At 38.4% G+C, this 27,828-nt stretch overlaps 5 protein-coding genes across 9 annotated transcripts; 3 read left to right on the forward strand and 2 right to left on the reverse strand.

Annotated features, from left to right (window-relative positions):
* The first annotated feature begins 211 nt into the window (after positions 1–211).
* On the forward strand, positions 212–2,906 carry LOC140763387 (G-type lectin S-receptor-like serine/threonine-protein kinase At2g19130). The gene has a single exon (XM_073101564.1). The coding sequence runs from the start codon at positions 235–237 to the stop codon at positions 2,650–2,652; it is 2,418 nt and encodes an 805-aa protein (XP_072957665.1). The 5' UTR covers positions 212–234; the 3' UTR covers positions 2,653–2,906.
* A 385-nt stretch (positions 2,907–3,291) lies between these two features.
* On the forward strand, positions 3,292–6,820 carry LOC140763652 (universal stress protein PHOS34-like). The gene is made up of 3 exons (XM_073101937.1): positions 3,292–4,133; positions 6,099–6,149; positions 6,494–6,820. Exons 1-2 carry the CDS (start codon positions 3,437–3,439, stop codon positions 6,104–6,106), a joined length of 705 nt encoding a protein of 234 aa, XP_072958038.1. The 5' UTR covers positions 3,292–3,436; the 3' UTR covers positions 6,107–6,149; positions 6,494–6,820.
* Positions 6,821–7,204: 384 nt separating this feature from the next.
* On the reverse strand, positions 7,205–12,058 carry LOC140762689 (uncharacterized). 2 transcript variants are annotated; one of them, XM_073100586.1, is made up of 4 exons: positions 11,804–12,058; positions 8,613–10,463; positions 8,382–8,528; positions 7,205–8,024 (listed from the first exon to the last, which is right to left on the reverse strand). In XM_073100586.1, the coding sequence occupies exons 2-4, from the start codon at positions 10,006–10,008 to the stop codon at positions 7,420–7,422; spliced, it is 2,148 nt and encodes a 715-aa protein (XP_072956687.1). In that variant the 5' UTR covers positions 10,009–10,463; positions 11,804–12,058; the 3' UTR covers positions 7,205–7,419. The 2 variants fall into 2 exon arrangements, with proteins under 2 accessions (XP_072956687.1, XP_072956686.1); XM_073100585.1 differs by having other exon boundaries at positions 8,613–10,589.
* A 7,839-nt stretch (positions 12,059–19,897) lies between these two features.
* Positions 19,898–20,344, reverse strand: LOC140762041 (calcium-binding protein PBP1-like). The gene has a single exon (XM_073099643.1). The coding sequence runs from the start codon at positions 20,342–20,344 to the stop codon at positions 19,898–19,900; it is 447 nt and encodes a 148-aa protein (XP_072955744.1).
* A 937-nt stretch (positions 20,345–21,281) lies between these two features.
* LOC140762961 (G-type lectin S-receptor-like serine/threonine-protein kinase B120) lies at positions 21,282–26,956 on the forward strand. 4 transcript variants are annotated; one of them, XM_073100957.1, is made up of 9 exons: positions 21,282–22,057; positions 23,226–23,451; positions 23,548–24,402; positions 25,209–25,316; positions 25,423–25,646; positions 25,734–25,944; positions 26,043–26,280; positions 26,366–26,516; positions 26,592–26,956. In XM_073100957.1, exons 3-9 carry the CDS (start codon positions 23,607–23,609, stop codon positions 26,886–26,888), a joined length of 2,025 nt encoding a protein of 674 aa, XP_072957058.1. In that variant the 5' UTR covers positions 21,282–22,057; positions 23,226–23,451; positions 23,548–23,606; the 3' UTR covers positions 26,889–26,956. The 4 variants fall into 4 exon arrangements, with proteins under 4 accessions (XP_072957058.1, XP_072957057.1, XP_072957056.1 ...); XM_073100956.1 differs by having other exon boundaries at positions 21,282–22,053; XM_073100955.1 differs by lacking the exon at positions 21,282–22,057 and having other exon boundaries at positions 23,027–23,451.
* The last annotated feature ends 872 nt before the right edge of the window (positions 26,957–27,828 follow it).

A 27,828-nucleotide genomic window follows, 5' to 3' on the forward strand; every position in this document is an offset into this window, starting at 1 on the left:
TATTTTGGATTTTTTTAAAAAAATATGACTTGGTGACCAAGTCAATCTTAGAAGAGAAAAAGGCAGGTGGAATTCAAATGCGAGGTAGAAAAACGACGGACAAAATTAAAGAAAAGAAATTTAGAAAGAAAGGCGTGATTGTGGTTGATCTTCTAGAAGAAAACTTGCCCTCCGGTCCCTTCCCTCGGGTTTATATTACCAGGTGCTTTCTTGCATTCTTAAGAGTGTGAACAAATGGATACAAAGAGTAGGCTGTGTTCCTCTCTTCTCGTTCCCTTCTTTGTCTTGTTCACTCTCAATACCAAGCTCTCCTTAGCAGCTGATTCTATCTCCCTGAACCAATCCTTATCTGGAAACCAGACCATAGTCTCCAAAGATGGCAGATTTGAGCTAGGCTTCTTCACACCAGGTAATTCCAAAAATTACTACATAGGTATCTGGTACAAAAAGATACCAGGCCAAACTGTTGTTTGGGTGGCAAACAGAAGAACACCGGTCTCTAGTTCTTCCTCTGCAGAGCTTAAAATCGCTGATGGCAATCTAGTTCTCCTTAACAGCTCAAAATTTCCAGTCTGGTCATCCAATTCAACGAGATCAAGCTCTGCCGCCACTGCTGCAGTGCTTCTCGACACCGGAAATCTCATTCTCACAAACTCCTCATCGGCTACAATTTGGCAAAGCTTTAATCACCCAACAAATATATGGATGCCAGGAGGATGGCTTGGAGTAAACAAGATCACAAAGGAGTACCAGAGCATCACTTCATGGGAAAACCCCGAGAACCCTGCCCCTGGGCCTTTTACTGAGAGCATGGACCCTGATGGATCAAACCAGTATGTCGTATTGTGGAATGGGTCTCAGATATATTGGAGCAGTGGACTCTGGAATGGCCAATACTTTAGTGCAGTGCCTTCAACTGCACAGAAGACTGTCTTCAACTTTACTTTCTCTGACACTAAAGAGCGGAAGTTTGCGATGTATACGATTACGGATCCTTCAGTGATCACGCACTGTGTGGTGGATTCAACAGGACAGTTAAAGCAGCAGCTATGGATAAATACTAACCAACAATGGCAGACAGTCTTCACTCAGCCTCTGCTTCACTGTGATGTGTACTCACTCTGTGGCCCTTTTGGCGTCTGCGACGAGCAAAGCTCGAGCACTTGCAGGTGCTCTGATGGCTTCAAGCCGGCGTCGGTGGAGGAATGGGGGTTAGATGATTGGAATTCAGGGTGTGTCAGGAAGACCCAGTTGCAGTGCGGTAATAAAAGCTTGAATGGAGGAAAGGGAGATGGTTTTCTTCATATGGCCAATGTGAGATTGCCTAGCAATCCACAGACTTTGATGGTTGGAAGTGCTAAAGAATGTGAATCGGCTTGCTTGAGCAACTGCTCTTGTAATGCTTATTCTTTCGAGGGCAACTGCTCAATCTGGATCGGGGATCTTCGCAATATGCAACAACTCAGTGATGGTGATAATGGAGGTGGCACAGTCTATCTCCGCCTTGCTGCTTCTGATCTCCCCCATTCGAGTAGCTCACACAAGCTTGCACTTAAAATTGGTCTTAGCGTAGCCGCAGCAGCTATTTTAGTCTTCTTATCTGTTATCTCTGCGCTAATTTGGGCACGTTGCAGGAGGATTGAAGCTCAAAGGGCAAACAAAATTGAGGGCTCTTTGATCACATTTACATATAGTGATCTGCAACGCATCACGAAGAACTTCTCCGATAAGATAGGAGGCGGCGGCTTTGGCCCTGTCTTTAAAGGAACACTGCATGATTCCACCATTGTGGCGGTGAAGAAGCTCGAAGGTTTCAGACAAGGGGAGAAGCAATTCAGAACTGAAGTGAGCACACTAGGAGCAATCCACCATGTTAATCTGGTTCGCCTTTGCGGGTTCTGCTCTGAAGGCAGCAGAAGGCTTCTGGTCTATGAGTACATGCCAGGGGGCTCATTGGACTCTCATCTCTTTGCAAAGGATTTGCCAATTCTAGACTGGAAGATAAGGTACCAAATAATCCTAGGAGTTGCAAGAGGGCTAGCCTACCTCCATGAGAAGTGCAGAGAGCGTATTATACACTGTGACATCAAGCCAGGCAACATACTTGTCGATGAAGATTTCTGTGCTAAGATCGCAGACTTTGGCATGGCGAAGCTCATTGGCCGCGATTTTAGCCGTGTCCTGACTACCATGAGAGGCACAGTAGGTTATCTTGCACCTGAATGGATCTCGGGGCTTCCAATTACTCCGAAAGTTGATGTCTACAGCTTTGGCATGACGCTCTTTGAGATCGTATCAGGAAGGCGAAACGCGGATGGCGGCGGTAGTACCTTTTTTCCTTCTTGGGCTGCAATGCAAGTCGTTGGGAATAACACACCTGGCTTATTAGATCAAAGATTGGAGGGTGTAGTTGAGACGGAGCAACTGACTAGAGTCTGCCGAGTTGCTTGCTGGTGCATTCAAGACTCGGAGGCTCAAAGGCCAACAATGGGGCAGGTTGTGCAGATCCTGGAGGGAGTTTTGGAAGTGAACATCCCACCGATACCGAGAACGCTGCAGCACCTCACGGAAAATCAGGTCTATCCTATGTATCAGTCCACATCCATTGAAGACCAGGGGCCAAGTGAGAGGTCTCAAAGTGGAGAAGAATGAGTTTGCAGGTGGTGGCCTGGTCATCAGATAGCACAATCTCATAGCAGAGATTTAGTTTAGTGTTTGTTAGAGTGAAGATGTTTATGATCTTTATGAAGAAGGTTGCTTCATGTTCATTTCTATAAAGTGTAGGATTTATGTAGTGAAGCTTCAAAGAAAGAAAGGTAACCTTGGAACTGCACGCAACTCAGGGTGTGATTCCAAGTTTTACCTCTTCTTACTTCGTGTATGCTGAATCTGAATATTTTTATCAATGAGTAAGATTTCATAGTATAGCCTTCCCTCTTATAATATCTTACAATCGTTTACACATGAAAGATCATGAAATCCTGATCATCAAATGGTATTATGAGGGATCTCGTGAGGTGAGTGAGGACTCCGAAATCTCACCTTGTAGTATTCGGCGAGACACCTGTTCTTTGTCAGGGTGTGCTCATAACTTGTAGTTTAATTAGAATACCGTAAGTTTACGCTATATCAAAAGTTGTGATGACCTTATGATATTCTTAGTTTAATTTGAATACTATTTGGCACACCATTTTCTCAGAAAATCTTAGCTATCAACAATATACTGGGGACCTTCTGAAGTACCCTGAGCATTACTCCTCTAATTTTAGTGTCGTCTGTCTGTCTGTCTGTCTTCTTCTTCTTCTCCCTGACCTGACTCCCTGTTGCCTAGAAGCCCCCCAAGACTCTCTCTATCTAATCTCAAAAGAGAAGAATTTGCCAATTTGGGAAAAAGTTCTCTACGAAGAGGAAACGAACCCAAAAGCCCCAACTCTCCATGCAGAACCCCCCGGAAACCGATCCCCAGTCCCCGGCGGCGCTGCCGGCGCCGGCGCAGGCCATCCAGTCCTCGTCGCCGCGCTTCTTCTTATCATCTGCTTCAGCGGCAACTCCCTCCTCCGCCACTTCCCATCGCCGCATCGCGATCGCCGTTGACCTCAGTGACGAGAGCGCCTACGCCGTCAAGTGGGCCGTCCACAATTACCTCCGCCCTGGGGACGCCGTCATCCTCCTCCACGTTCGCCCTACGTCTGTCCTCTACGGCGCCGATTGGGGCTCCATCGACGCCGTTGACTCCTCCTCCGAGGAGTCGCAGCGGAAGCTGGAAGACGACTTCGACGCCTTCACGGTTTCCAAGTCGCATGACCTCGCCCAGCCCTTAGTTGAAGCCCAGATCCCGTTCAAGATCCACATCGTGAAGGATCACGACATGAAGGAGAGACTTTGCCTTGAGGTGGAGAGGTTAGGGTTTAGTGCTGTTATCATGGGGAGCAGGGGGTTCGGGGCGTCGAGGAGGGGAAGCAAGGGGAGGCTTGGGAGTGTGAGTGATTACTGTGTTCATCACTGCGTTTGCCCCGTGGTAGTCGTGCGGCTTCCGGATGATGGGGCGGCGGCAGGGGGTGCAAATGCCGCAGATGACAAGGGCGCTGGGGAGAAGGGGGACAAGCTGCGTCCAGTGCCGGAGGAGCGTAAAGGTATGAGCTTTCTCTATTAGATGTTGTCTAATATCTTTTAGACTTTTGTGGAAATTTGTTCCTCATTGAAGAAGACGGAGATGAATGGAGTTGAATTTTGGGTGAAGGTATTGTGCATCATCATAGTTATGGTTATTAGGACTACTTATTTTCATAAATTGTTTTGTCTTGGAAGTTTTTCTGCTTTATCTTTTTGCCTTGTAGTTAATATATATATATAATCTCTCGAATTTTCTAAACTGTAACGGATTGTTATCTTTATGCTCCACTAGTACTGATTAAAACTGACTCTTAATGTGATCTTTAACCTACTTATGAATTGGAGCTGAGTGGTCGGCTCAAGTGACTTCCAGAAAGAGGATCGTATAGAGTATCCACTCTCTGGTCATGCAACCGAAGACTCACACACCCTTTGAATTTGAACTTGGGATGAGAAAAGCATGTACACAAACCATCATAAGAATGAAATCGATATATAGGTCAAAGGACGCAAATCTGTAATCTCATTCCTCCTGATTCTTCCTGGAACTCATTTACATTTTGCATGAGCATTGCATTCTATCTCATGCTAGATTGTTTCTTACTGGTTTTGTGATGTCTTCTGAATTATCATTTGTTAATAGAAACTACGTTTTGCTTTGAAAAAAGAGAAGGAAGATCTGTTAGTTGAATTGTATAAGTTCATGTCCTACTGGGTGCTCATAGTATTTTATCTGTTTTATTCTTATTGTCTTTACTTCACTAGGTGTGCCTTTTTCAATGGCACATTCTTGTGTTCATTTTGGTTGATGTATACATATCTATTATCTTTTATCTGACTCTCTTAGACCCAAATATTGTAGAAATGTAGAATTCTTCATTTATAATTCTCAGTGTCAATTGCTGATCATGCTAAGTTGTCTCATTCTAATCTTCCACATTTTGAAGCATGCTGATGCATGAAATATGCTCCATACGATGGTCCCATCAACAGACCCTCGAAACACCTCTGGCAGCAGCATGGAATGTTATGACTGTATTCCTAAGATCTGACTTTAAGAACAGATTTTTCAATTAGAGGCCCAACATTGGAAAGATGAAGGGTTAAATCAGATCATTAGAACAAGAAAATTCTACATCGATTTGGAATTCAACTGCATGGAGTTGTGAATTGTTCTGCTATTGTATCTTGTTTTCTGTTTATTGCTAGCCCCATATTTATAACCTTGATATAAACTATTTCCTTGTGTATTTGAAATAATTTTCCAGATTTGCTTTTAGTCGGCCTGCATTTTTGAGTCCAGTGCAACATTGTTATCTTATAGTTAGGAATTTAGTGTTATTTGCTCTTATTCAAAATAAGTTATTGGTTTGAGTGAAGGATCCTAGATAAAGGAACATTCGTAGATTTCAATGTTGTAAGTTGATTCTCTTGAAAGAAAGATCTTACTTCTCGTGATATCATGATTTCCTATTTTCATATAACTTATATTCGACTAGTTTGCCAAGATTTCAATTTTGTTCATTTGATGAATTTTTGCTGATTTCTATATCTTAGGTTATTTGCATGTTTCTTCTGAATCAAGAAGTATGTCTAGGGTACCTAGCGAGCATATGTTACATGTCTTCAACTTCTTTTACTTGACAATGGGTCACTTTCCATTACATAAGGTCATTTGCTTTTTTAGCTATTGGAATGCTGCTAAGCGCTAACTGTGTTCTGCTTCTGCTGTATTCCTGAGAAAGGTTCCATGTTGGTGTACATACTACCTACCATTATCCATGAGTGGTTTAATCTATTTGTCCTTAAATTTTGCAGTTGATCTTCTTGGAAACTAGTAGTGTACTTTGGCTTGTTGCATAAAAGAACTATTCAAATTTATCAGACTGGGAAGTGTATTGTAGTTTATCCATGCATAGCACTGGAGGAGTGGCATTTGTTTTATTGTTTGTTCTAAATATTTGAAATTACTATGGCTTTTGCAGATACTTGAGTGGCCTGGTTATGGTGCGGTCCTCTACTCCTCTTGAATCTAGGTACAGAAAAACAAACTTACCACTTGCCATTCTTGAATTGTTGTTTTTGCATTTGCATTTGTTTCTGTTTTCGTTTTTTGCCTTTTTTTAATGGCTCAAGGCAGCATCGTTTCTTCCTACAATTTGTGGGTTGATTAAATCTCAAAATCAGCTGAGTTTGAGAAATCTTCAAACTGTTTGGTGTTCTTTCTCGTCAGTCTTGTTGACTCTCTGTTCCCCAGATAATACTATTTGATGTATATTTTGCTGTTGATAACTGTTGCTGATTTATGTTTTCTTCTTGAAATGATGCTCTCACCTATTAGCAGTGTTGGCTGATTTGCTTTGTTTTAATTCTGCCACAGAAAGTTGAGCATTAGCGCGATCAACTGGAGGTAGAAACCAACTAAGGCTTCATGAAGGGGACTGTGCTTTGTTGTAGAGTGATGTAGTTCTGTCTGTCTGTTCGCCGCTTCTCCATTCTACGGCCTGTAATAAGTAATAAACTGAATGATCTATGAGCATCTCCCCCCGCCTTTTTTTTAAGTTTCTTGGAATTGTCAAAATGTTTTTAGTTTCTACTGCATTGTGAAACATAATGCTGGTGAAACCTCATCTCTTTCTGAGGATGGCATGTGTCTTCCATGAATGTTACTGCTTTATCTTTGGAACATACAGGGAGTTGAAGAGCATGTTTTCTGGTGTTTTCCAACTTCAATGGAAGTTGGTTTCTGTTTTGTGAGTTTCTTTTTGCTGTCTTTTTGTAATTGATTGACAGGTTTCGCTGAGACCATCTCTTATTTACTTATGGGTACGTGAGTGAAAAAGAGGTACATGATATGGGAAAGGAAGATGATTATGTAGTTTTATCTCTGTTCATATGTATGCCCTGACCATCTCTTATTTCAGGGTTGTCCTCGTATTAAAATCTTGATGGTGTGTCCCGGAAGTGTGCCTTTTTCTTCTCTCAAACGGGTTGATATCCTGAAAGTTTTCAGCAATTGATTCCAAATCAGCTAATGTCAGTTAAATATCATGCAACCAATAATACCAGATGCATCTCAAAAATGAGAATGGCAGTGAAATATCATACTATCAATAAAACCAGATTTATCTTACAAATTGTATCAACCATTCAGAATAAAGCAGTATCTTAGGTCCGATAATGGATGGGAAACAGCCAGCATTTAAACCCAGACTAAAATGAAAATTTATAGAGTCGGTCACAAATAAGGAAAATTATTTTCCTGCTTATTGTTTTGCAATTTAATGGAGCTACAACAAGGCAGCTTCATAGTGCTCCCTCACTTCGAATTCGCCTAATAGGACTACTGATCTGCAAGCCTAACAGTCTTCTCCCCATGTTGGGTAGATGGCCAGTTGGCTTGGACACAGTTGGTGGGAGACCCAAGTTTTGGCTCGTTGGTACCTTCGGTATAGTCCTCATTGCATGAACTGTCCCGTTGTGGTTAGATGAGGATAATGACTTACTGGCACCTACACCGGATTTTGTCCTCCCAGACAGCTTATGTTCTGATCTAACACCACGACTGTTCTGATGAGAGGAAATAAATCGAGAAGAGCGGTCTGAAGCTTCTTTCGAGCCACTTGCTCTTATGGTCTGCTTGTTGTATGAAGCAAGATGTGGTAAAAGGCTCAGCAGGTAATTTTTCAGGTGCTCGTCGCCAACATTCTTTTGGACTGGATTGCCATCTAGATTTATTGCTTGCAAGGAAGAATAGTTAGCAGCTAGCTGACCAAGACTTTTTGAAGATGATATTTTGTTGGAACGCAAGTCAAGTGTGTTCAGTTTGAGCAGACGGTGGAGGCTTTCAACCTCACTGATCTTGTTGCCAGCAAGATACAATTCTTTCAAAGAAGAGCAGGAGGATAGACCTGCAAACAAAAAGAACAAAGGGGTTAACCAGAGTCACAACCACTGCAATAAATACTATGTTGTAGAAGTAATCAAACAAAAATTGACATATTGGGGATACCCGGATATTTGACTCTACTATATAGAGTTTATGATTCAATAGTAAATGAACTTAATATGATTGCCCTAATATCTGATGCCATACACTTTGTAATAATGACTCTTGACTAGTAGTTGACAGATCAGAATAGCATGGAATCGTTGATACTCTTAAGCACCATGATGTTAATTAAAATATCACCAGTAGAAATGTCCAGGTAAAATATAACAATTGATGCTTGATTCCAGTCAAAATATCATGCTATAAATATCATTACCATGGCTGATTCTAAGGATCCTGTTATAACTTAGATCCAGTACTCGGAGGCGTGTTAGATCTCTAAAGCCTTCAATGACTGAGATATTATTCTTCGACAGGTTTAACATGTGTAGACCTTTTGGAAGAGCACCTGCAGTTATTCGAACTGGAAAAAAGGGGTCAAATATTAGTAAATCACTAGAACCAGGAATACAATCAATCAAAACACAAAGGAGCACAGTGTCCATACCAATAGAATTTCCTGACAAGTTAAGCACCCTTAAGCCAACAAATGCACTAAGAATTGGGATTGCTACCAAACCAAGGTTTGCCATGTGTGCTGATGAAGATGCAGCATTTAGAGTTGAGATATAGTTGTACGCTGATTCCATGCCAAGACTACTTCTGGAATCAAGTTTCTTTGCAGAGACAGGACCTACCACCTGAGGATCTTTTCTTGAAGCAAAACTCGAAATTCCCCAAATTTCTTCCACAATCGTATCATTTTGAGTATCGAGTTGGTCAATCCAATCCTTGACTCTTTTGATATTAAATTCTCTGGGAGCAAGTTCGTCTGAAATTGGAATAGAAGATTCATGCTGAAGGTTTTGGCCAAATTCTACACCACCTGTTTCAGGTTTTCCCCAGTCAAATGCTTGACAACTGTATTCAGAGAAATACCCATCAACTGACTGATAATGACATCTAGGATTCGCAATCAAGTGTTTGCCATCTCTCCCCTGAACTCTCATTTGATTAATCCCATCACTGTTGCTAGAACCTTGGGACTCATCCCCGGTATGCATATAGCAAGGTGAATGTTTCTCGTCAAATGGCTGATTACTAAACAATGACATCTCATTCCAGTATCTACCATCTCTTTCCTCGTCTGCCTTCTCATTACACTTGTTAAATTGTATACACTCTTCTGTAGCATCTGCAGGACCTGGTGAACCTTTTCCATCTAAACTAGATGCTTGAGGTGAACTATGAGAATGCAATACAGCTGAATCTTTATGAGGAGAGCGGAGTGCATCATCTCCGTTTAAGTCCATCATGAAATTTACAGATTGTGATCTAACAATTGTAGGCTGGGCATCCGATGATGGACGTTCATAGTTGGCAGCATGATCAGCTGACAGCTCATCTATGCCATCAAGTTGTTTTTCATCTAAATGTTCCAAAGTTCCAATGGAGAAGAGGGATGATTGATGAAGTGGGTCAGTGAAATCAAGAGAGTCAAGACCAGAATTTTCTTCGTGCTTATTAGAGTAATTTATTGTCAGGTCCTCCGGATCATATAATCCAACTAAACTACTGATATGGATCAAATCTCCAACTCCCTTATTTTTCTTATCATGGGAATAATGGAATGAAGATCCCAAATCCATGTCAACATCCTCAGAGCCATCATCACAACTATATCCTCTTTCATTCTCAAGCATGTTTTCTTGATATTGACTTTTTTTAGGAGGCATCATATCTAGAAACTCCTTACTGTCATCTGGAAAACAATGAGCAGTTACATCTTCTGATTTCCAGCAATCTTCATGAGAAGATGGACCTGTGTTCTGCTGAGCACTGACATTTGAAGGATTAATTTTATCTTTTGAATTTGGACTTGCAGAACCTGTAGAAATCTCCATTGTTGATTTTGATAAGTCCTAATGGAACTAGCTGAACAACTTTACCCGACTGTTGAACACCTTCTCAGAGAAGAGAAAACTCTTCTTTTCAGTAAGAAGACCGTTGCTAGCAGCTTGTTCAGATGAGATGGAGAAACAAATAACAATCTATAGCAACCAACGCTTTTCACATGTATTCCATGGTGATGGGAGTAAAACCAAAATTTCTTGTGAACTATAAAGCGGAGAAGCTACACTTCAGTCTTGCATCAACACCACAAAAAAGCAGGAGGACTGGAGTAGCATAGTTGAAGCACATAGTTACATGATGCGGAGGAATGAAAATACTGTGGTGCGCATCAAATCTTAGGCCATGTAGACATTAGCCATAATCAAGAGAAAGACCCTCCAAGACACGGCACAATCTCCAAATATACACTGCTTTTGATCCCCACAACAAGCATATTCTGATCACCCTACAACCATAGCCCCACACCCACTTAGAGGTGCGAGAATTGTATGACCTTTTTATAGCGGCCAGAGTGAAAGCAATCTTTATCAACTAAATAGATCCAATAAAGATACATAAACTAGACGCAATCCTGCAAAAGTTTTCAAGTCAAGGTGCTTCCATAGGAAGAATAGTGAAATTCAGGGGTCATATAAAAAATGATCTCATCATGTACTGCAAATGGTATTTTGAACGACAACGGCAACGTGATCATGGAAATTAGCTATTAAAACAAGTGAGATCTCTTATGTATTCATGGAGAAATGGCTAAAAGTCCAATAAGTATATGCATGATTCAACAATCAGCAATAATTGTACGCTCACTTTTGGCCACTCATAGTGCAGAAAAGGCCGGAGGAGAAAAGAATGTAATTGAATAAATAAATACAAATGCACACCAAAGCCAGAAAAGATCTTAATTCATGGACAAATATCAGACCTATACTTCTATCAGAGTATTGATCACAAAATTCTTTCTTAGTATCTCTGAAAATTGAGACTATTGTAATAGTGATATGAAAAGAATATATTGAATAAATAAAATCTTTGCCTATAGACTTTTCTCAAATTTTTTTTAAAAAAGTAACAAAATGCATAAAGAAAAAACCTTGTCTAAATGGAGAATTTTCAACCAAATAATCTGAGAGCATCTCCTGAAAGAAATATTAAGGAGTTGAAAATGGAGCTTCTAATCCTTCAGTCATTATGATTCAAGCAAGATGGTAGAATTTTCCACTGGCTTCAGGCTAGCTAAGCCAGAAATCTCAATCTCAGGTATGCCTTCGCAATTCTTCTCATCACAATTCTTACATGTGAAGAATTGTACCTAAATTAGACTTTCCTGCTATTTTCTGGAGGTTTGTCGGTAGACCAAGACATCAAAACAATAGAACTCTAGATAATTCTACTGGCAAATACGAATCCCCCTAAAATATCATATCCCTGAAACTCCATACACAAAAGTTCCTCAAAAAGGAAATTTGCACAAGTATAGTCAACCTTCCAACTGATTAATCAATCTGACACCAACCAAGTAGAAAACTCATCGCCAATTAACCATCCACCAGACCAAATAATAGGAAAGGAGGATCTTTTCCTCAAAAGAATCGAACTTTCCGTAGTAACCTTTTCCCAGTTAAAAGGGAAACAACCAACATAAATAAAAGAGATCGTTTGCCTTTCTCAATCAAATAAGCGAAACGCATCATGTACCCAATAGAGAATAGGCAAAAGAGACGTCGAAATCTGGAAAGAAAAAAAAACAAGTAGAAGAAGAGGAGGAATAGAGAGGAGAAGAGATCGAACCTTGTCTCCTCCGCCAGATTGGATTGGAGCTTCCTTGAAATAGAGATCGCTTTGCCAATTAAACTGAATAAAGAAGAATATAGGGAGAGAAATGGAGGGCAGGGAGGCTAGCTATATACAGCGGAGATTAGACATGATGGAGTAGGGCACGATCAACATTTATCCTTCACCAGAGAGGGTATTCAGGGTTTAAAACGGAATAAAACAAGAGAGGCCACATCAAAATTAAGATTAATTAAGGATTAGAATTGGTTAGGTCAAACTCAAGAACAAATTATATAATTGAGTTTCGTAACTTTCGTTAGGTCAAACGCACTTTTTTAAGGGACGGGCAGTAGTCGAGAACAATTATTAGTTAATATCAATTTATTAATATCCAGAGATTATATTAAGATAGTATGATACGCAGAAACAACAGCTCACACTTACCTATATTAGACAATATTACCTACAAATAAATAAATATCTAAGACCCAGGTTACAAATAATAACTGATCAAATGTGCAGAGAGCCTGAGTTAATATGCATGCGATAATTATGTCATAATTTAATGGTCTAAGACACGATGGTATGAATTCTTAAATGTGAAAAAAAATTAAAGATCATATAATAGATAAAATAAAAATAGAAAACACAAACACTGTAGCAACTAGTTAGGAGACAAACTAAAATTAAGATCCCACAAAAAGGTATAGTGCCAAGACAAGAAAATGGAGAAGCATGGTCGTACAAAAATAATGGAGGAGGAGGAGGAGGAGTTATTTGATATAGTCGTCAACAAGTATAGGTTGCTACTTTGCATGAGAGAAGTGAGGTAAGAGAAGGATGGAGTGGCAACAAAGGATGGTCGCCACTCCTACTGCGACGATGATGGCCTCGACGACCTCGGCAACAACGGCTTACGCGATGATGGCGGTGCGGTGGCGACTATGGCCAAAAGGGAGGAGATAGGAAGCCAAGAGAAAATAGTGAAGAGACAAAGGAGGAGAAGAAGAAGAAGAAGAGGAAAAAGAAAAAGGACGAAATAACCTCACAGGGGAGAGAAATGTCCACTCCTTTCCTCCTAGGTCTTTCGCGCCAGTGCTTCATGAGAGAACCCTCATATGACGGGGATAAAAAAAAAAAAAAAAAAAACTAAATTAAAAGATCAATTTGCAATTTTGAAATATAAAAGAATGCGTGTATACTGTATGGGCAATGGAAATTTGGCTGAAAAAAAAAAAAAAAAAACCTTTTGTTACGGTGGATTGATTGAATCGTACTTGTGACTATCTAAAACAAAAACATTAATCTAAACCAAAGGCGGGGTTGCCTGGAGCTAATATTGTGTGCCCGGCTATAACCCTGAAGAAAAACTACTTAGAACATGAGATTTAAAGATATGTTAATTTTTCTCAAAGATTTAACATTAAAACAGATATGGCTTTGGACGAATTTTTTGTTAAAGACCTCCCGAATCAATCAAATTTTTTTTTTTAAAAAGTAAACATCCACAATATAGACTCAGAATCTTTGGCATATGAAAATTGGGTATAGAAACATACAAAAATAAGCATCAATATCCCGATTAAAACAGTAATATTTAGTTGGTCTAACAATGATAATCTCTAAGGTTTGCTTCTCATAATGGGACCAACAGTATATGTCTTCAGTTTTACGGCTACCCTCCATTTGAAGGTTCGAACAAAACCCAATCTGTATCAAGAACGGATGTAAAGAAGAGCTAAAAAGGTAAAACGAACAGAGATGGGTTATATAACTCGGATTATGCTGCTAGATCCTGCACTACACTGCCATATAGGAAGGAATCTGATCAAATTTCAGATTCTACTTACTGGCTTTTCACTCAACCGTGCAATTAATTGGATGTGATATTTACAAATCCTCTAGATATCTTAATTTGGTCAGGTTCGATGGGGTTAGCAGGCTATTAGGATATAAAATGTGTAATAGCAGTACATTTTGCAGCTTTCAAATAAATATATGGCAAGTTGCAGAAAAGCCAATACTTGATGAAGTGAGATACTGTCCATTGTTATAAAATTTTGGCATGAGCCTTTGCCCTTTTGACCCCCAGGTATCTCTTCTTCTTCGGTATCCTAAGGCCATCTTATTAGTTAGTTCATAGGGATTAAAGTTACATATCAACTAATCTTTTTCAACCAATGCAGTTACTAGTCATTTCTTAATCTAAATGTAAGCTCAATTCATTGCTAATCAATCATCTACAGCCGATCAAATTGTCTTCCCTTGTCTTTTCCAGTTGTTGCTACTTGCTAACCACCCTTAAGCAAGATGAATCATTACGTTACTCCTGCCACGCCTCCACGTGGATAATAATAAAGAAATTTGCATTTAACACCCCATATTTCAAAATATATGTGATTTGAATCTCGCATTTTTTTTAATCGATGCATACCATGCTTTTGGTTCATGTATAAAAAACACTTATTCAATAAATTAAATCTTATCACACACATATATATATATTAGATAAACTCTGTATAAAATAAGTTTTGTATAAAATTTTATCACAGATTAAAAATATGGGATAAAATACTATACATATTTTCTAAGCAAGATTTTTATTATAATAATTAATTCGAAAATATAAGTAAAGTTCATTTATATTTAAGAGGTGCATATAAAATTATTTAAAAAAAAATGTTATGCATGAAGCAGAGAAGGCGCAAGTATACAAAAAAAAGACCCTATTAGATTTTCTTATTTTACATAGAAGGACAAGGTGCGACTTAAAAACAGAGAAATTATAAGATTTGAACCACAATTTTTTTTTTCTTTTAAATGATAGAGAGCAGTAAGGTAATCATAATTATACATGCAAACAAGCTGACCTTGATACACAAGTGCACAGAAGCCTAATCTAACTTAATTTCTTCTGAAAAAATTTGCACTTCCGAATGCTTAAACCCACGACCATGACCATGACCATGACCTCTTGCCTGACACGGATGGATACACTCCTCCCATCCCACGCATAACATCTTGAATTTTACGTCCTTCGGCAAATTTCCCTAATAGCAACATTAACAGAATAAAAATTACTTCTGTAAAATTAGAGTGACGAGAACGCAATTATATCGGAGGGCCGTGCGAGCTCGAGGCCGCAAGGTCTTCGTCTACATGGTTGCTTATACGACGGACGGCGGCGGAACTCGAGGTCTTCCGGTCCGTGGATGTGCGGAACGAGTCGGAGACTGACGTGGCCTCGTCCTCCGCAGCGGAACGAGGCGGATCCGAAGCCGACGAGGAAGAAGGCAGATACTGACCGTCCGATCAAAGGCAGAAAGAAAAAAGAATCCATCAAAATTAGGGCGAGAATAAAGATACGGGAGAAGGGCTAACGAAGTCAGATGGATCAATTGCCTACCTGCGAATTGAGATCTGCAGTCTCACGCATCCGTTTCAAGAATCCATCACAAATCCTTCTCGGTCCCTGCCCTTCCCCGCAAGAACTCGACCATGGAACTACCTGGATCTCGCCATCGTCATCATCTTCTTCTTCCTTCTTCTCTACGGTATAGTCTTCTCCTCCTCCCTCCTCTTTACCGAAGCATTGGTCACATACGGAGGCGGTGGGTGCCAGGTGGGCCCCGGAGGCGCGCCATGGGGTTGGGGAGTGACAGGAGCGGCAGAGGAGGGTGCGGCAATGGCGGGCGACAAGGAAATTTGCAGAATGGACCCTGCCGTCGCACTCCCAGCACAGGAACGCCTCGTCCGATTCGCAGTACATAGTAGCTACGCCGTTGCACAGATCACAACCCTTCATTTCTCTCTCTCTCTCTAGTCTATCTCTCTACCTGCTGCGATCTGATCACTCTCCGTTGTGGGTGGTGTTTCCACCAACTACACCAGATAGGAACTGCGATTCCTAAATAAGAAAAGGGGGCTTCCCTTTTTGCATATCACCACCCATGTTCTAGCCTTATTGTTCTCTCCTGCCAAGTTTTTGTTGCATAGCGCCGTCTGCGATGAAGTCGTTGATGACGTGGAAAGCCACGTGATGGGGGCGGTGATCTGATACCTGTTGGTGATGACATGGAATGTCCACGTGATACTCTTACCTGGTTGCCTGGTTTATTGTCAAGAATTTTGAAACATAAATAAATAAAAAATAATTATTTAGATAATAAAAATTTTTATTTTATCTCTTATGTTTTAGAATATTAATTTAATTTAATTAAATTTTTAGGTGTATTATTATAATCTCTATTCTAATAGAACTCTTATTATATTTTTGTAACTATAAAAAATATGAGAGTTTTAAAGGAGAAGATAGGATAGTAGTCTAAGAGATTAGAAAACAAAGAGAAAAATCATACCTTAAATTAGAAAAGATAAAGGAAAAACACGGATAACTAATAGAATAAAAAACGAGAATAGAAATGAAAAAGAAATCAGAAGAAATAAAAGAAGAAAATAATAGTGGAGCGCATCGAAATTATAAATAGGTTGCAAAATAAGTTTTTATTTATATTTTCTTAAATTTTCTTATTCTAAAATAAAGTTAATGAAGTATTTCTTTTTATTTATTCTTATCATATCTAATTTTATGTAAAAAGAAATTGTGATATGATGATGTCAAATATGCTATATGATTTAAAAATTAAGAAATCTATTATTTTCAGCATTTTTATTGAATAATTAGAGGTGTCAATATTATTTATATTTTATAGATTCAAATTTACTATGTTTTGTGTATAAAAATATATTATCATGTTATATTTTTGGATTTCTAAAAATAATTAATATTTATTTTATTTTAAAAAAATAAGATATAAATTGAAAATATTTCAATTTAAAGGAATTTTGGATTTCTAGAAACAATTTCTTTCTAAAAAATTAAATTAATTTCATATTTCTAATTAAAAATTCTAATGTTATATTTTATTTAAAAAAAACAAAGAAAATTATTATGCTAATATATTTTATTTTTGTAAATAAAATATAAGAGATCTTTATAAAAATAAAGACTATGAGAAGATGATCATAAATAAAAAGTTATTATTGAAATATGAAATTTTATAAGATCAAATGTTAGATTACTATTTATTCATATTTCCTAATTTATTAATAATGATTTATCTATATATATATATATATATATATATTTGAGAAAATATTAGTATTTGAATTTACGGATAATTCATGCATAAATTGTATTTAGAAGAATTAAAAATCTTGATGATAAATGAATTTGATATATGAGATTTAGAATGAATTAGTATAATTGAATACTGATAAAAGTGAGATTTGTAACTCAATTTGATTTCAAGAAGATAAATTCAGGAAAAAGGTTCTTGGAATGTATTGTTACGATGTGCTACCAAGGGACTTTGGTAAGATTAGGAAAAAAGTTTCTGAATTTTTATCCTGATGACTCTAATTTTAAAGAGTTCTTGAATTTTTATTCTGATAACTCTAATCTTATTCAATAGTTACATAAAAAATTGATAGGGTACTACAGAGTACCTATTGTGATCTTAAATGGATCAGCTATCTGGAAAAGTCCCAAGTGTCATTCCGGTAATGATTAGTAATGTGATGTGACTATGAGTCAAAGTACCTATTAAAAAGATTATGACATTTTATCGGTTTTATTGAGTTTCCATAATAGTACACTTTTAGAAAGATTAAGTCTTATTATATTAATTTATTTATATTGATATATTAATTTATTCAAATTAATATATTATTAATGATTTATAATTTAATTTCTATGATAGTGCACTTTTCTCATAGAGTGATTCTTTTCATATTGATTTATTGAATTATAAATAATTTATAATTCAATTTTTATGGTAGTACGTTTTTAGCGATGATCAATTTCTTGTTATATTGATTTATTCAATATGAGTTCACATGTATGATTTATAATTCAATTTAGTATATATTGAATTTTAAAATTTAGTAAGAGAGACTAAAAAATTATTTATTTTTTCTAAGACAGTTTATATATTATTATGACCCATTTTTTTGCTACTTTATATATTTTATGTTAATATTTATTATTAGACATATTCTTAATAAAGTGGCTTACTTATTAAGGTCGGCTCATGAGAATTTATTATTTTGCAAGAATTTAAGTAGTCGATTAGTGAGAATCTAAAGGCTAAGTACCATTTTTGATGTGTTAACCTATTTTTAGGATCTGATTATTGTTTGAATTTTTGTATTTTCTCTGAGTTTTATCTTAAAGATTGTAGCCATCATGTTCTCGATTTGGGATGTGATAGTCAAGTTGTAGTCCACTTAAAGTAATCATCTTCTTGTAAGTCTTTCTCTTTTCATTTTGTTTTTGTCTGGTGTTGCCACAAGGGATGGCCTCTCCAGTCTCTAGCTAGGCATAGAGCTTGAGCTCTCATCTTTACTCATTCTCCTTTTGCGGTCTCTTGCTAAAGACATTGTGGAAGGTCAAGGCTCGAAAAGACAGAGCTCTTCTCCTACCGTGATTCTTGAATCGACCAAAGAGCCTTTGCTCAACAATAGATATAGGTTGTGTAACAAGGATCCTAACGCTATGCTTGAGTTATTCTTTATCAATATTTTCTTGGTGTCCTTGAGTTTAATGTTTTGTTTTATTTGTGCTCCTACTTAATATACTTTTGTGTGAAACTTATAATAAAGAGTCATCGTTCTATTTCTCTTTTTATTTCTCCTCTTATTATAATTAGGATTAGTGATTGTCATATCGATCAGCATGAAGCATGAGGCCACATTACTGACACATGGCATGAGGGGGGGGTGCCACACAATCAAGTGAGGTTTGCTTTGCGAATCCTCTTAATTTTGACATATTTCCATTATCTTCTTCCTCCTCATTGCTAGGGCACATGAGCAAAGGAGATTGAGGACAATAGCGAACAGCGAGAGTGAGGGTGAGAGTAACGACTACGACAATATAAGGGCAACATTAAAAATAGTCTCCCTCTCTCTCTCTTTTTCTCTTTTTCTCTCTTGCATGGAGTCGATTGTGGAAGGAGCTCTTATGCTTGTAGCACGACCTATAAGTGTTGCGGTATGTGTCGTGAAAGGCACAACAATCCTTAGTTTGGATGCTAATAAAATTTACAGCCAGCAGCTTGTCATAAATAGAAAACTAGGGAAAAACTCTTAAATGCCTTTCCATGGGCCATCCATTAGATTTTGAATGACATATGTGTTCCTAGGATCAATTTTAGGCTCCATATGGACTATTTTAATTTTATTTTAGAGAAAAGAAAAGGAGAAAAAATTGACTGTATTTTAAGTATTTCATATTTTTTTATTTACACTGAAAGATTGTCAACCATTGAAATGATCAATTTGTACTAAAAATAGATAAGCATGCATGTGTCAAAGATCTCTCACGGTTTATCTTTTTTTGTCCGTTCTCTTAATATTTATTTCCCGAGCAGTTATAACAATCACTGTTCACAACCTAGTCAGTTTTTCTCTAAATATATGGATGTAAATCTGTATTATAATCAAGATTAGTATTTCAATTATGAATTAAATACTAGTGCAAGGATTTGATCCTGATCTGATACCGATTCCTAGATATCTGTGTCCCGATTTATTCAATCTTGTCATTTCTAGATTCGATCGAATTCATATTAATCCAGTTGTAATCATCACATTAGAAGATCATATAATTGATTTCAGTGATTGTAGGTGGATTACTACAAGTATTACTAGATCCAAGAATCTGAGGATTGGACCCTCTACATTTTAGATTTGTCAATATGATGGGATAAGATATTGAACCAAGCTAATTATAAATTCATACTCCCTCCTAAGTATGCATCACTTCTCACTATTATGTTTTATATATTATTTCGGAGAGCTCAGTTATACTAATCTAAGAGAATAAACTACTGCTCTATTTGGCATTGTAACTCCAAGAAAATGTTTAATTAGCAATAAAAATTAGCCATCCATTCATGAAACTAAAAGAGGTAATAGTTTCATAAATCTGACAGACAGAGAGAGAGAGAGAGAGAGAGAGAGAGAGAGAGAGAGAGGCAAAGGCTTATAAATGAGAGAACCAAACCAATGAAACATGAGGTAGTGCTGGAGCACAGCATAACACAGCTACATCCAAAGAACCTCTTCAAACATTTTCTGAGATCCTTGCATTAACTCCGGACTCAGCCTAACCATAAGGACGCAGAACTCCATTTGGTCAAGAGCCCCATCACCATCCAAGTCTCCCTCGGTTATCATCCCCAAGAGCTCATCATTTCCCAACCCTTCAAGCCCGAGCCTCGCCGCATTCCTCTTCAAGCTCTCAAGCGTAATCAAACCAGTCCTCGAGTCCATCAGCAGCTGAAACCCCTTGCAGAGCTCTTCGACGAGCCCCTCGGCCCCGAGCTTCTCGGCCATCGAAGGGAGAAAGTCTTCGAAACCTAACAACAAATCCTCCGCGATGCCGGTCGGCGCAATTTCTTGGATTGGTTGAGTGGGAGATGGGTGGGGAGAGGCAAGAGGTGTTGAAGAAGGAGCGGAAGAGGAGAAGAGGTTCTTGGAAGGAGTCTCCATAGATGCAAACCTATGTGCAGGTGAGTGTGTTCGAGCTTTAATTTAAGGTGGTTGTATAGTTTGGCTTCTTGGAAGCTGCATGGGGTACTCGATCGTCCAAACTCTATATATGCATGGCTTTACACTTTTTAATCAAGCTCTGGATCTTTGGAAGGCTTCCTTCTTTGGATTCTAAACAAAGTATGGATGAAGTAGAGGAGTTCTTGCTCCTTGATGAAATCGGCCGGAGACGTATGGAAGCTGTGAATAGTGAGGAAGGCTCCTCAATGCAAATGTATGGGTCCTCCAAAATAGGGAAACTTCTTATGATGTATCATGTACTCGCTTTGCATGCTTCTGCTGTTCTGCATGTGCATTACTCTTTGGATACCTACTATTAACTAGCTGCAGGGATCGAAGTGTAGTATAACAACTGTATGCGATAATAGTTAAACCTTTCATATAATCTCTCAATTTTCCTTTGATTTGATCCACAGTAATTTATACGTAGGACTTGGGCCCCTAATTTTAAGTCGTTTTGTGATTGGGATCCTAATATTGTTCTAACTTATACAACTAAAAAAAAAAGGATATTCGATCCCTTCATTAATCCAAATAGTTAATTAAAAAAATCATTTGGGTGGGACCTATTGATGCACATGATGATGTTGGAATCTCTAACGGTGATCGATCGACTTCTTGATCATCCACTTAGTAGGTATGAATTAGACAATGTGAACCTAGTGAAAAATACTAAAGTCGTTGGGATCCACGTTTCTTTACCCTCAACCAATAACGTATTAGAACGTATTTTTCATGGGAAAGGGGTGCGGCTTTCTAAACACCACAAATTATTTTACCAACCGACCACCAACTACTACTAATTGCAGTTTCCGCTTGATCATATTAATCAACTCCAATTAGGACTACTAGACCTATAATAATAGAGACATCTCATAGATTAGCTCTCTGATAGGGTTTGACAATTTTCTTCCTCATTTTATTTTTTTAGCCAAAACTTGTCACCGAAGTTTTCTCCCTCGAGGAAGTTTTCTTCCGTCGGCCATCACTGGTGTTTTTATCCTCCCCCCTTCTCTAGCCCTTTGGCTTGGTGGAAAAGAGGAGTTTATCTGCTGGGCCTAGCAGTGCTCTACTATGATTCAGAGTTTTTCCCTTTCAACGAGAGTTTTTTCGTCACCTATAACTATTTGTTTTATATTCTCCCATATCTTTTTTTCCACCTTCTCTTAGTATCCCTTTCTCTCCGTATCCGTTTGTCTTGATCACCTCTCCACTATTGTTGGTATCATTGTTGTCCATCTTGTCTCCATCCCCTCCTTGGCTTCCCATGTCTCCCTCTTTTGCGTCCAACGTCGAGGGTAGTGGATCTTGCCTCAGTCCCCTCCTTGTCGTGCCGCCTAGCTGCCATTTGCACCGGTTGCTAGGATCTTGTTTGCCTTATTTTTGTATCTCTTTCATTTGCATCAGCTACCGATTCTTGTGAATCTCGTCTGCCATGGTCATGACCCACTAGCGCAAGCCGAAGTCGCACTAGCTTGACTCACCTCTGCCCCACCTCGTTCTTGCTTTGCCACCGTCGTCCTAGTTCTTTAAATTTTTATCTAACTGTTGGAGAATGTGGATGTATTCCCCATCTAGACTCACTCCTGTGTTGAGAGTTTTGTTTTTCAAGACTCATGCCGGTAAACGTGTAGTACATTCATGGTTGGGTAGGTGAGAGGTTTCTTTTAAGAGCATTGTTCTATCTCTTCTTTTTTTATTATGCTTGAGTGCTTGTTCTTAATGTATAATATTTTATTATTATTGTTGTAAGGTTTGTAATACATACAAGTGAGGGGCTTGTTTTTAGGGTTCTTATCTTATTTTCTTTTACTTCTTTTATATCATATTATAATCGTTTTATGATATAATTAGTTTATGGACTTTCTTTAAGAAAAATATATAGAGACATCTCAACCCCATAAAAAAGGTTCATTAGTGAATAATAAACATTTATAATGACTAATCGATCTTAATGTTCGTAGTAGGGATAGAGATGGCAATATATAAAATAAGAAATATTTCCACGCCTTTCATTCGGCTGATGTCAATTACTTGTACAAATAGCATATTAACGAATATTGACGAAAGAGATAGAACTACGGAAGTATGAAAAGAACGTTTATTCTATTCTATTCTATCATATTAGTACCCATTGTGTTTTACCTATAAAGTTTTACAGATCGAAAGCAACATTTTCACAATATCAAATTAGTCTTCGCAGACCTATCGGTTGATACGCTTTGACCCACAAGCACTTTTGCAGTCAAACTGGATACAAAAAATTGACCAGTAAACAACACGTGCAAGACATAAAAACGGTCAAACCTAACATTACTTTTCAATATAATTTAAAGACCGTAGGCTATTGGATTGAGGATTGCCGCGTTAGTTATTAATTAGCGTTTGCCAATATATAAACACATGCACTTATATAATTAGATTAGATAATTAAGCTAATCCTGTTATAGAAACATACAACTAGTCAACTCTAGTTACAAATGCACCTTATTCAATTTGTATTTGCAAGAAAATTCTTGCGATATATAGTTACAGCCTACATGGAGGATTTGGAACCAAGTAGATGGGTTTAGTCTTATTATACCGTCAACAGGCATGCCCACCCCCCACCCCACCCTTTTTAATCGTCATCTAGTGCGTACGCAGTTATAACAATCGCATAGACCAACTTGTTGCAATTCCATTAGACGCCCGATCCAAGCTCTAAGAAATAAGAATGGCTCTTCGCCTAATTAGCAATCCAAGCCTTGTCCTCTCCTCTCTCCTCATCTTCTCCACCTCTCTCTCCTTCCTTTCTCATGCCAGCGACATCTTACCACAGGACCAACCCCTCCGTGATGGCCAAACGCTCGTGTCAGCCGGCGGGACATTCGAGCTCGGATTCTTCCGGCCGGGGAAATCGGCGTACCGCTACGTGGGCATATGGCATCGCAACACCTCGACGCAATCGGTTGTCTGGGTCGCGAACCGCGAGAACCCGGTCTTGGATTCCTCCGGGAGTCTCATTGTTAACGCCACAGGAAATCTAGTACTCACGGACGGAAAAGGTAACGTTGTTTGGTCTACTGTTACATCGTCGACCCAGGCGTCAAGCAATTATAGCATGCATCTATCAGATTTGGGCAATCTTGCTCTCTGGGCAGGCGATGGAACAGCGGCGTGGGAGAGCTTTGATCACCCAACTGACACATTCCTTCCTGGTATGACGATTAGACTTGATGTCAAGAAAGGCATACGTACTCTTTTCACCTCATGGAAGAATCCCGACGACCCCTCGCCGGGGAATTACACGCTCGGCCTCGACCCTCTCGGCTCTGCTCAGATCTTTATATGGGAGTTTGGATCAAAACTAGTGTGGAGATCTGGGCAATACAACGGGCAAGGCTTTACAGGTATTATTTACAGGCCACTCAACTCGTATGGATTCAAGTTAATGAATGATATAGTGAGACAAGGGTTTATGTACTACACGTACAGCACTTATAACAACTCCATTCAAAAGTTCGTGCTGGAACCGAACGGAGTGGAGAAATGTTCTGTGTTAATTGAGGACACTGGAGAATGGACGACTGTTTGGGAGCAGCCTGTTAATGAGTGTGAGATGTACAACTACTGTGGGATTAATGCAAAGTGCAGTGTCACAGATACACCTAAATGTAGTTGCTTGAAAGGGTTCGAGCCTAAATCAATTGGAGAGTGGGGTTCAGGGAATTGGTCAGGTGGGTGTGTGAGGAGAACTCCATTGGATTGCCAGAACAATCTAAGTGGAGATGGATTTACTAAATTGGGAAGTGTGAAGCTTCCTGACCTCTCAAATTGGCTTTCTCTTGTTAATGATGGTCAAGAATGTGAGAGGAGTTGCTTGGGCAATTGTTCGTGTGCTGCTTATGCGTATACTAACTTTGGGTGTTTCACATGGGGGCATGATTTGATTGATATTTACCAGCTTGCAGATGGGCAATATGATATGTTCATCAAGCTTCCTGCTTCTGAGTTGGGTAAGTTTTTTTTATATATGTTTTCCCGGTTTGCTAGTTGTGGCGTTGCAATCCTTCTGATTAAATATTCGTCTACTTTCGAGCTGTTGGATTCCACTTTCTTTTATAATGCTGCATACATTTCAATATCTCTTATTATTTAGTTGTTCTACTCCTTTTGTATATCACATAAACTAAACGGTGAAGTTTATAGCCTATTCTACAAAGCCAAGTATTAGTTGTAGAATGTTGAAACTTAAAACTCAGAAGCATGTTTAACAAAGTCAAGAAGGATGGCTACCAAAAGTGCTAGGTAGTGGTATCTATGGACTTGCTCATCCTTTTCTATTCAACAAAGGAATAGAATACTAGTTATCATCCATCATTACAAGTGGCTAATAATTTCTTCCTTTGTTATTGCTTTTTTCTTTAGTTATACAGTGCCGTCTTAATTCAAATGTCAATGCGAGATAGGGTCCAAATCAGTTCATGATTAATTATACCAATTATGTCAGAATTACTTGTCTGGGTGCATCACTTGAAAGCGATCCTTAATGGTTATATAAGATGCATGCCAAAGCTTACTTTGGCCATTTCTCTGAGTAGATGAAAATATACTAAAACTTTCCCTTTGCTTGTTGACCTTTTCTTTTTAACCTCAAGAAAGTCATCGATTGCGGATGAGAGATTTTGTGATCCCTTCTTGAGCTTATTAAGGATGTCAAAGATTATCTAGTTGCGTGATTTTTTTTTTCCCCTTATTTTATTGTTTCAATTTAGTTGTTTAGGATCTGAAACTAATTTTTTCTTCCATGCATTAATTGCAGGCTCCAAAAGCAAGGTGTGGATACCGATTGTAATAGTGCCTATAGTGGTAGTCTTCATCTTAGCAACTTGCAGCTTTCTATGGTGGAAGTACAGAAAACAAATCAAAGGTAAAGATTTAGCACTACCCTAATCAATGAGAGTTAAATTATGATGGAACACTTCTTAATTTCGACTGCAAATTTGATTTAAAATTTTGTGATTGGATTAAAACAGATTTGCTGCAAAATGGTGGGAAGAAAGAATCCTTATTTTCTGGTAATCGTTCTCAAATTGAGGCCAAAATAGACTTCTCAGGGCCAAGTCAGTATGGAGAAGAAGGGGATGAAGGAAAAGGTTCTGAGCTGCCATTATTTACTTTTGGTAGCATAGCAACGGCTACTAGTAATTTCAGCGATTCAAATAAGCTTGGACATGGTGGATTTGGCCACGTGTACAAGGTGAACGATCTGAAAACTGTCAAATATTAATCTTTCAGATGTATAAAATCATTATACAAATAATCACTGGACGGTTGTCTTTTACAGGGCCTACTACCTGGAGGGGAAGAGATAGCTGTGAAAAGGCTTTCAAGGAGCTCTGGTCAGGGCATAGAGGAGTTCAAGAATGAAGTCATATTAATTGCAAAGTTGCAACACAGGAATCTAGTCAGATTAATAGGCTGCTGCATTGAAGGAGAAGAGAAGATATTGATCTATGAGTACTTGCCTAACAAGAGCTTGGATGCCTTCCTCTTTGGTATGTCCTTAATGCTACACAATGATCATATAATATATCTGCCTAGTTTATATTTTTGTCTCATTTTGCTTAATGAGCAATTAATTTGGTTTTCATAGATCCTACCAAGCAAGCATCACTAGATTGGAAGATGCGTTTCAACATTATAGAGGGGATTGCTCGAGGGCTCCTATATCTTCATAGGGATTCGAGGCTACGCATAGTTCACCGTGATCTTAAAGCTAGCAATATTTTACTGGACGAAGAAATGAACCCGAAGATATCTGATTTTGGCATGGCAAGAATCTTTGGACGCGGCCAAAATCAAGTGAACACAAACCGCGTTGTAGGAACATAGTAAGGATCACAATTCTCCCTCTTATTAAAGTTTTTTGAGAGCATGGTAACTAATCACTAAGTGGATTTTTGAATTGGAATGCAGTGGCTATATGTCACCTGAATACGCAATGGAAGGCCTTTTCTCAGTGAAATCTGATGTTTATAGTTTCGGAATATTAATCTTGGAGATCATCTCAGGCAAGAGGAATAGCAGCTTTCATCACATAGAGGAGTGTCCGAACATTGTAGGATATGTAAGCAACCACTTTAACCTCACTATCTGTGCTTCAAACATTGATATACAAATATTGATATATGACCTGCTTCAGGCATATCAACTGTGGAAAGAAGATAAAGCAGAGGAACTGATAGATCCATCGATAAGATCATCTTGCCCGATTCAACAAGTAGTAAGATCCATACACGTTGCACTCTTGTGTGTGCAGGATCGTGTTAACGAGCGACCTGACATCCCATATGTAATCTTGATGTTGAGCAGTCTATCCTCTGTTCTTCCAACGCCTAAACCACCCACTTTTAGATTTCATGGTAGTACAGATGATGCGGGAAAGGTTGAGTCTTTTTCTACTTATGATGTCACTATCACAATGCTTCATGGAAGATAAGACCCCAAGAATTTTCTTGTATATATATTGTACACTTTTATATTACCAATATTGTTGGATTTACTTTACGTGCAGTCTTTGTTAAATCTTCTGATTTCTCTTAATTGAATGCTGAGATATTTTATCGACCTATTTATTTAGTATTAACTTCACCTGTGTATCTAAAATAATTCAAGCTTCTGCCACAGACGTGCATGGCGTTTTGTCCCCAATTAGAGAGTATAGAGTAGACGACCTCATTAAGGAACAACGAGTGAGCACTTGGCCCATTACACCACATTTGGGAAATGGTCCATTATGATTTATGAATTGTTTACATACCTTGAATTCAAATAATTTCGGCTTTGCTCTGCACCGCTTTCAAATTAAATTCTCTCCGACTCAAAATTGGTTGGATAACCTGTGTGAGTGAATAATTCTAACTTAAACTTTATCCCGGCTCTGAGACTGAGAGACATAGATTAAATTTGAAATTTCATGTCGAATCTCAATACTAATATACTATACGGTGTCAGTTACTTCAAAGCAATAACCTTCGAAATAATCTTCTACACTAGTATATTCTGTAGCCGCCGCCCGCCGGTTCATGGACCTCTTCCCACTTCCTCCACATCCTATGTGGCTCAAGCTAAAAAGCATTATCCACTTGGGCCAGGTGCTCAAGTAGTTAGGTTAAGGAAGCCCCACCCACCACCATCTACCTTTTGGAGGTTAGGGCGGGCCATATGATATCTGACCCAAAGGATGTAATATTTCATAGAAATTTAGTTTGCAGTTAGGTCACGGTTTAGTTGATAAATCTATTTTCTTTTTTTATATACTTTGAGAAGAATCTAGATGCTTTAATTTTTATTTTCTTGGCTTCCTGATAAAATATGAACGCCTCCAACATTAGGAGATCATGGAGACAGACAAACCTACCCCCGTTATGACTAGTCTT

The sequence above is a fragment of the Typha angustifolia genome, chromosome 7, assembly GCF_048772165.1.
Source record: "Typha angustifolia cultivar Huaian chromosome 7, ASM4877216v1, whole genome shotgun sequence".
Classification (NCBI taxonomy): domain Eukaryota; kingdom Viridiplantae; phylum Streptophyta; class Magnoliopsida; order Poales; family Typhaceae; genus Typha; species Typha angustifolia.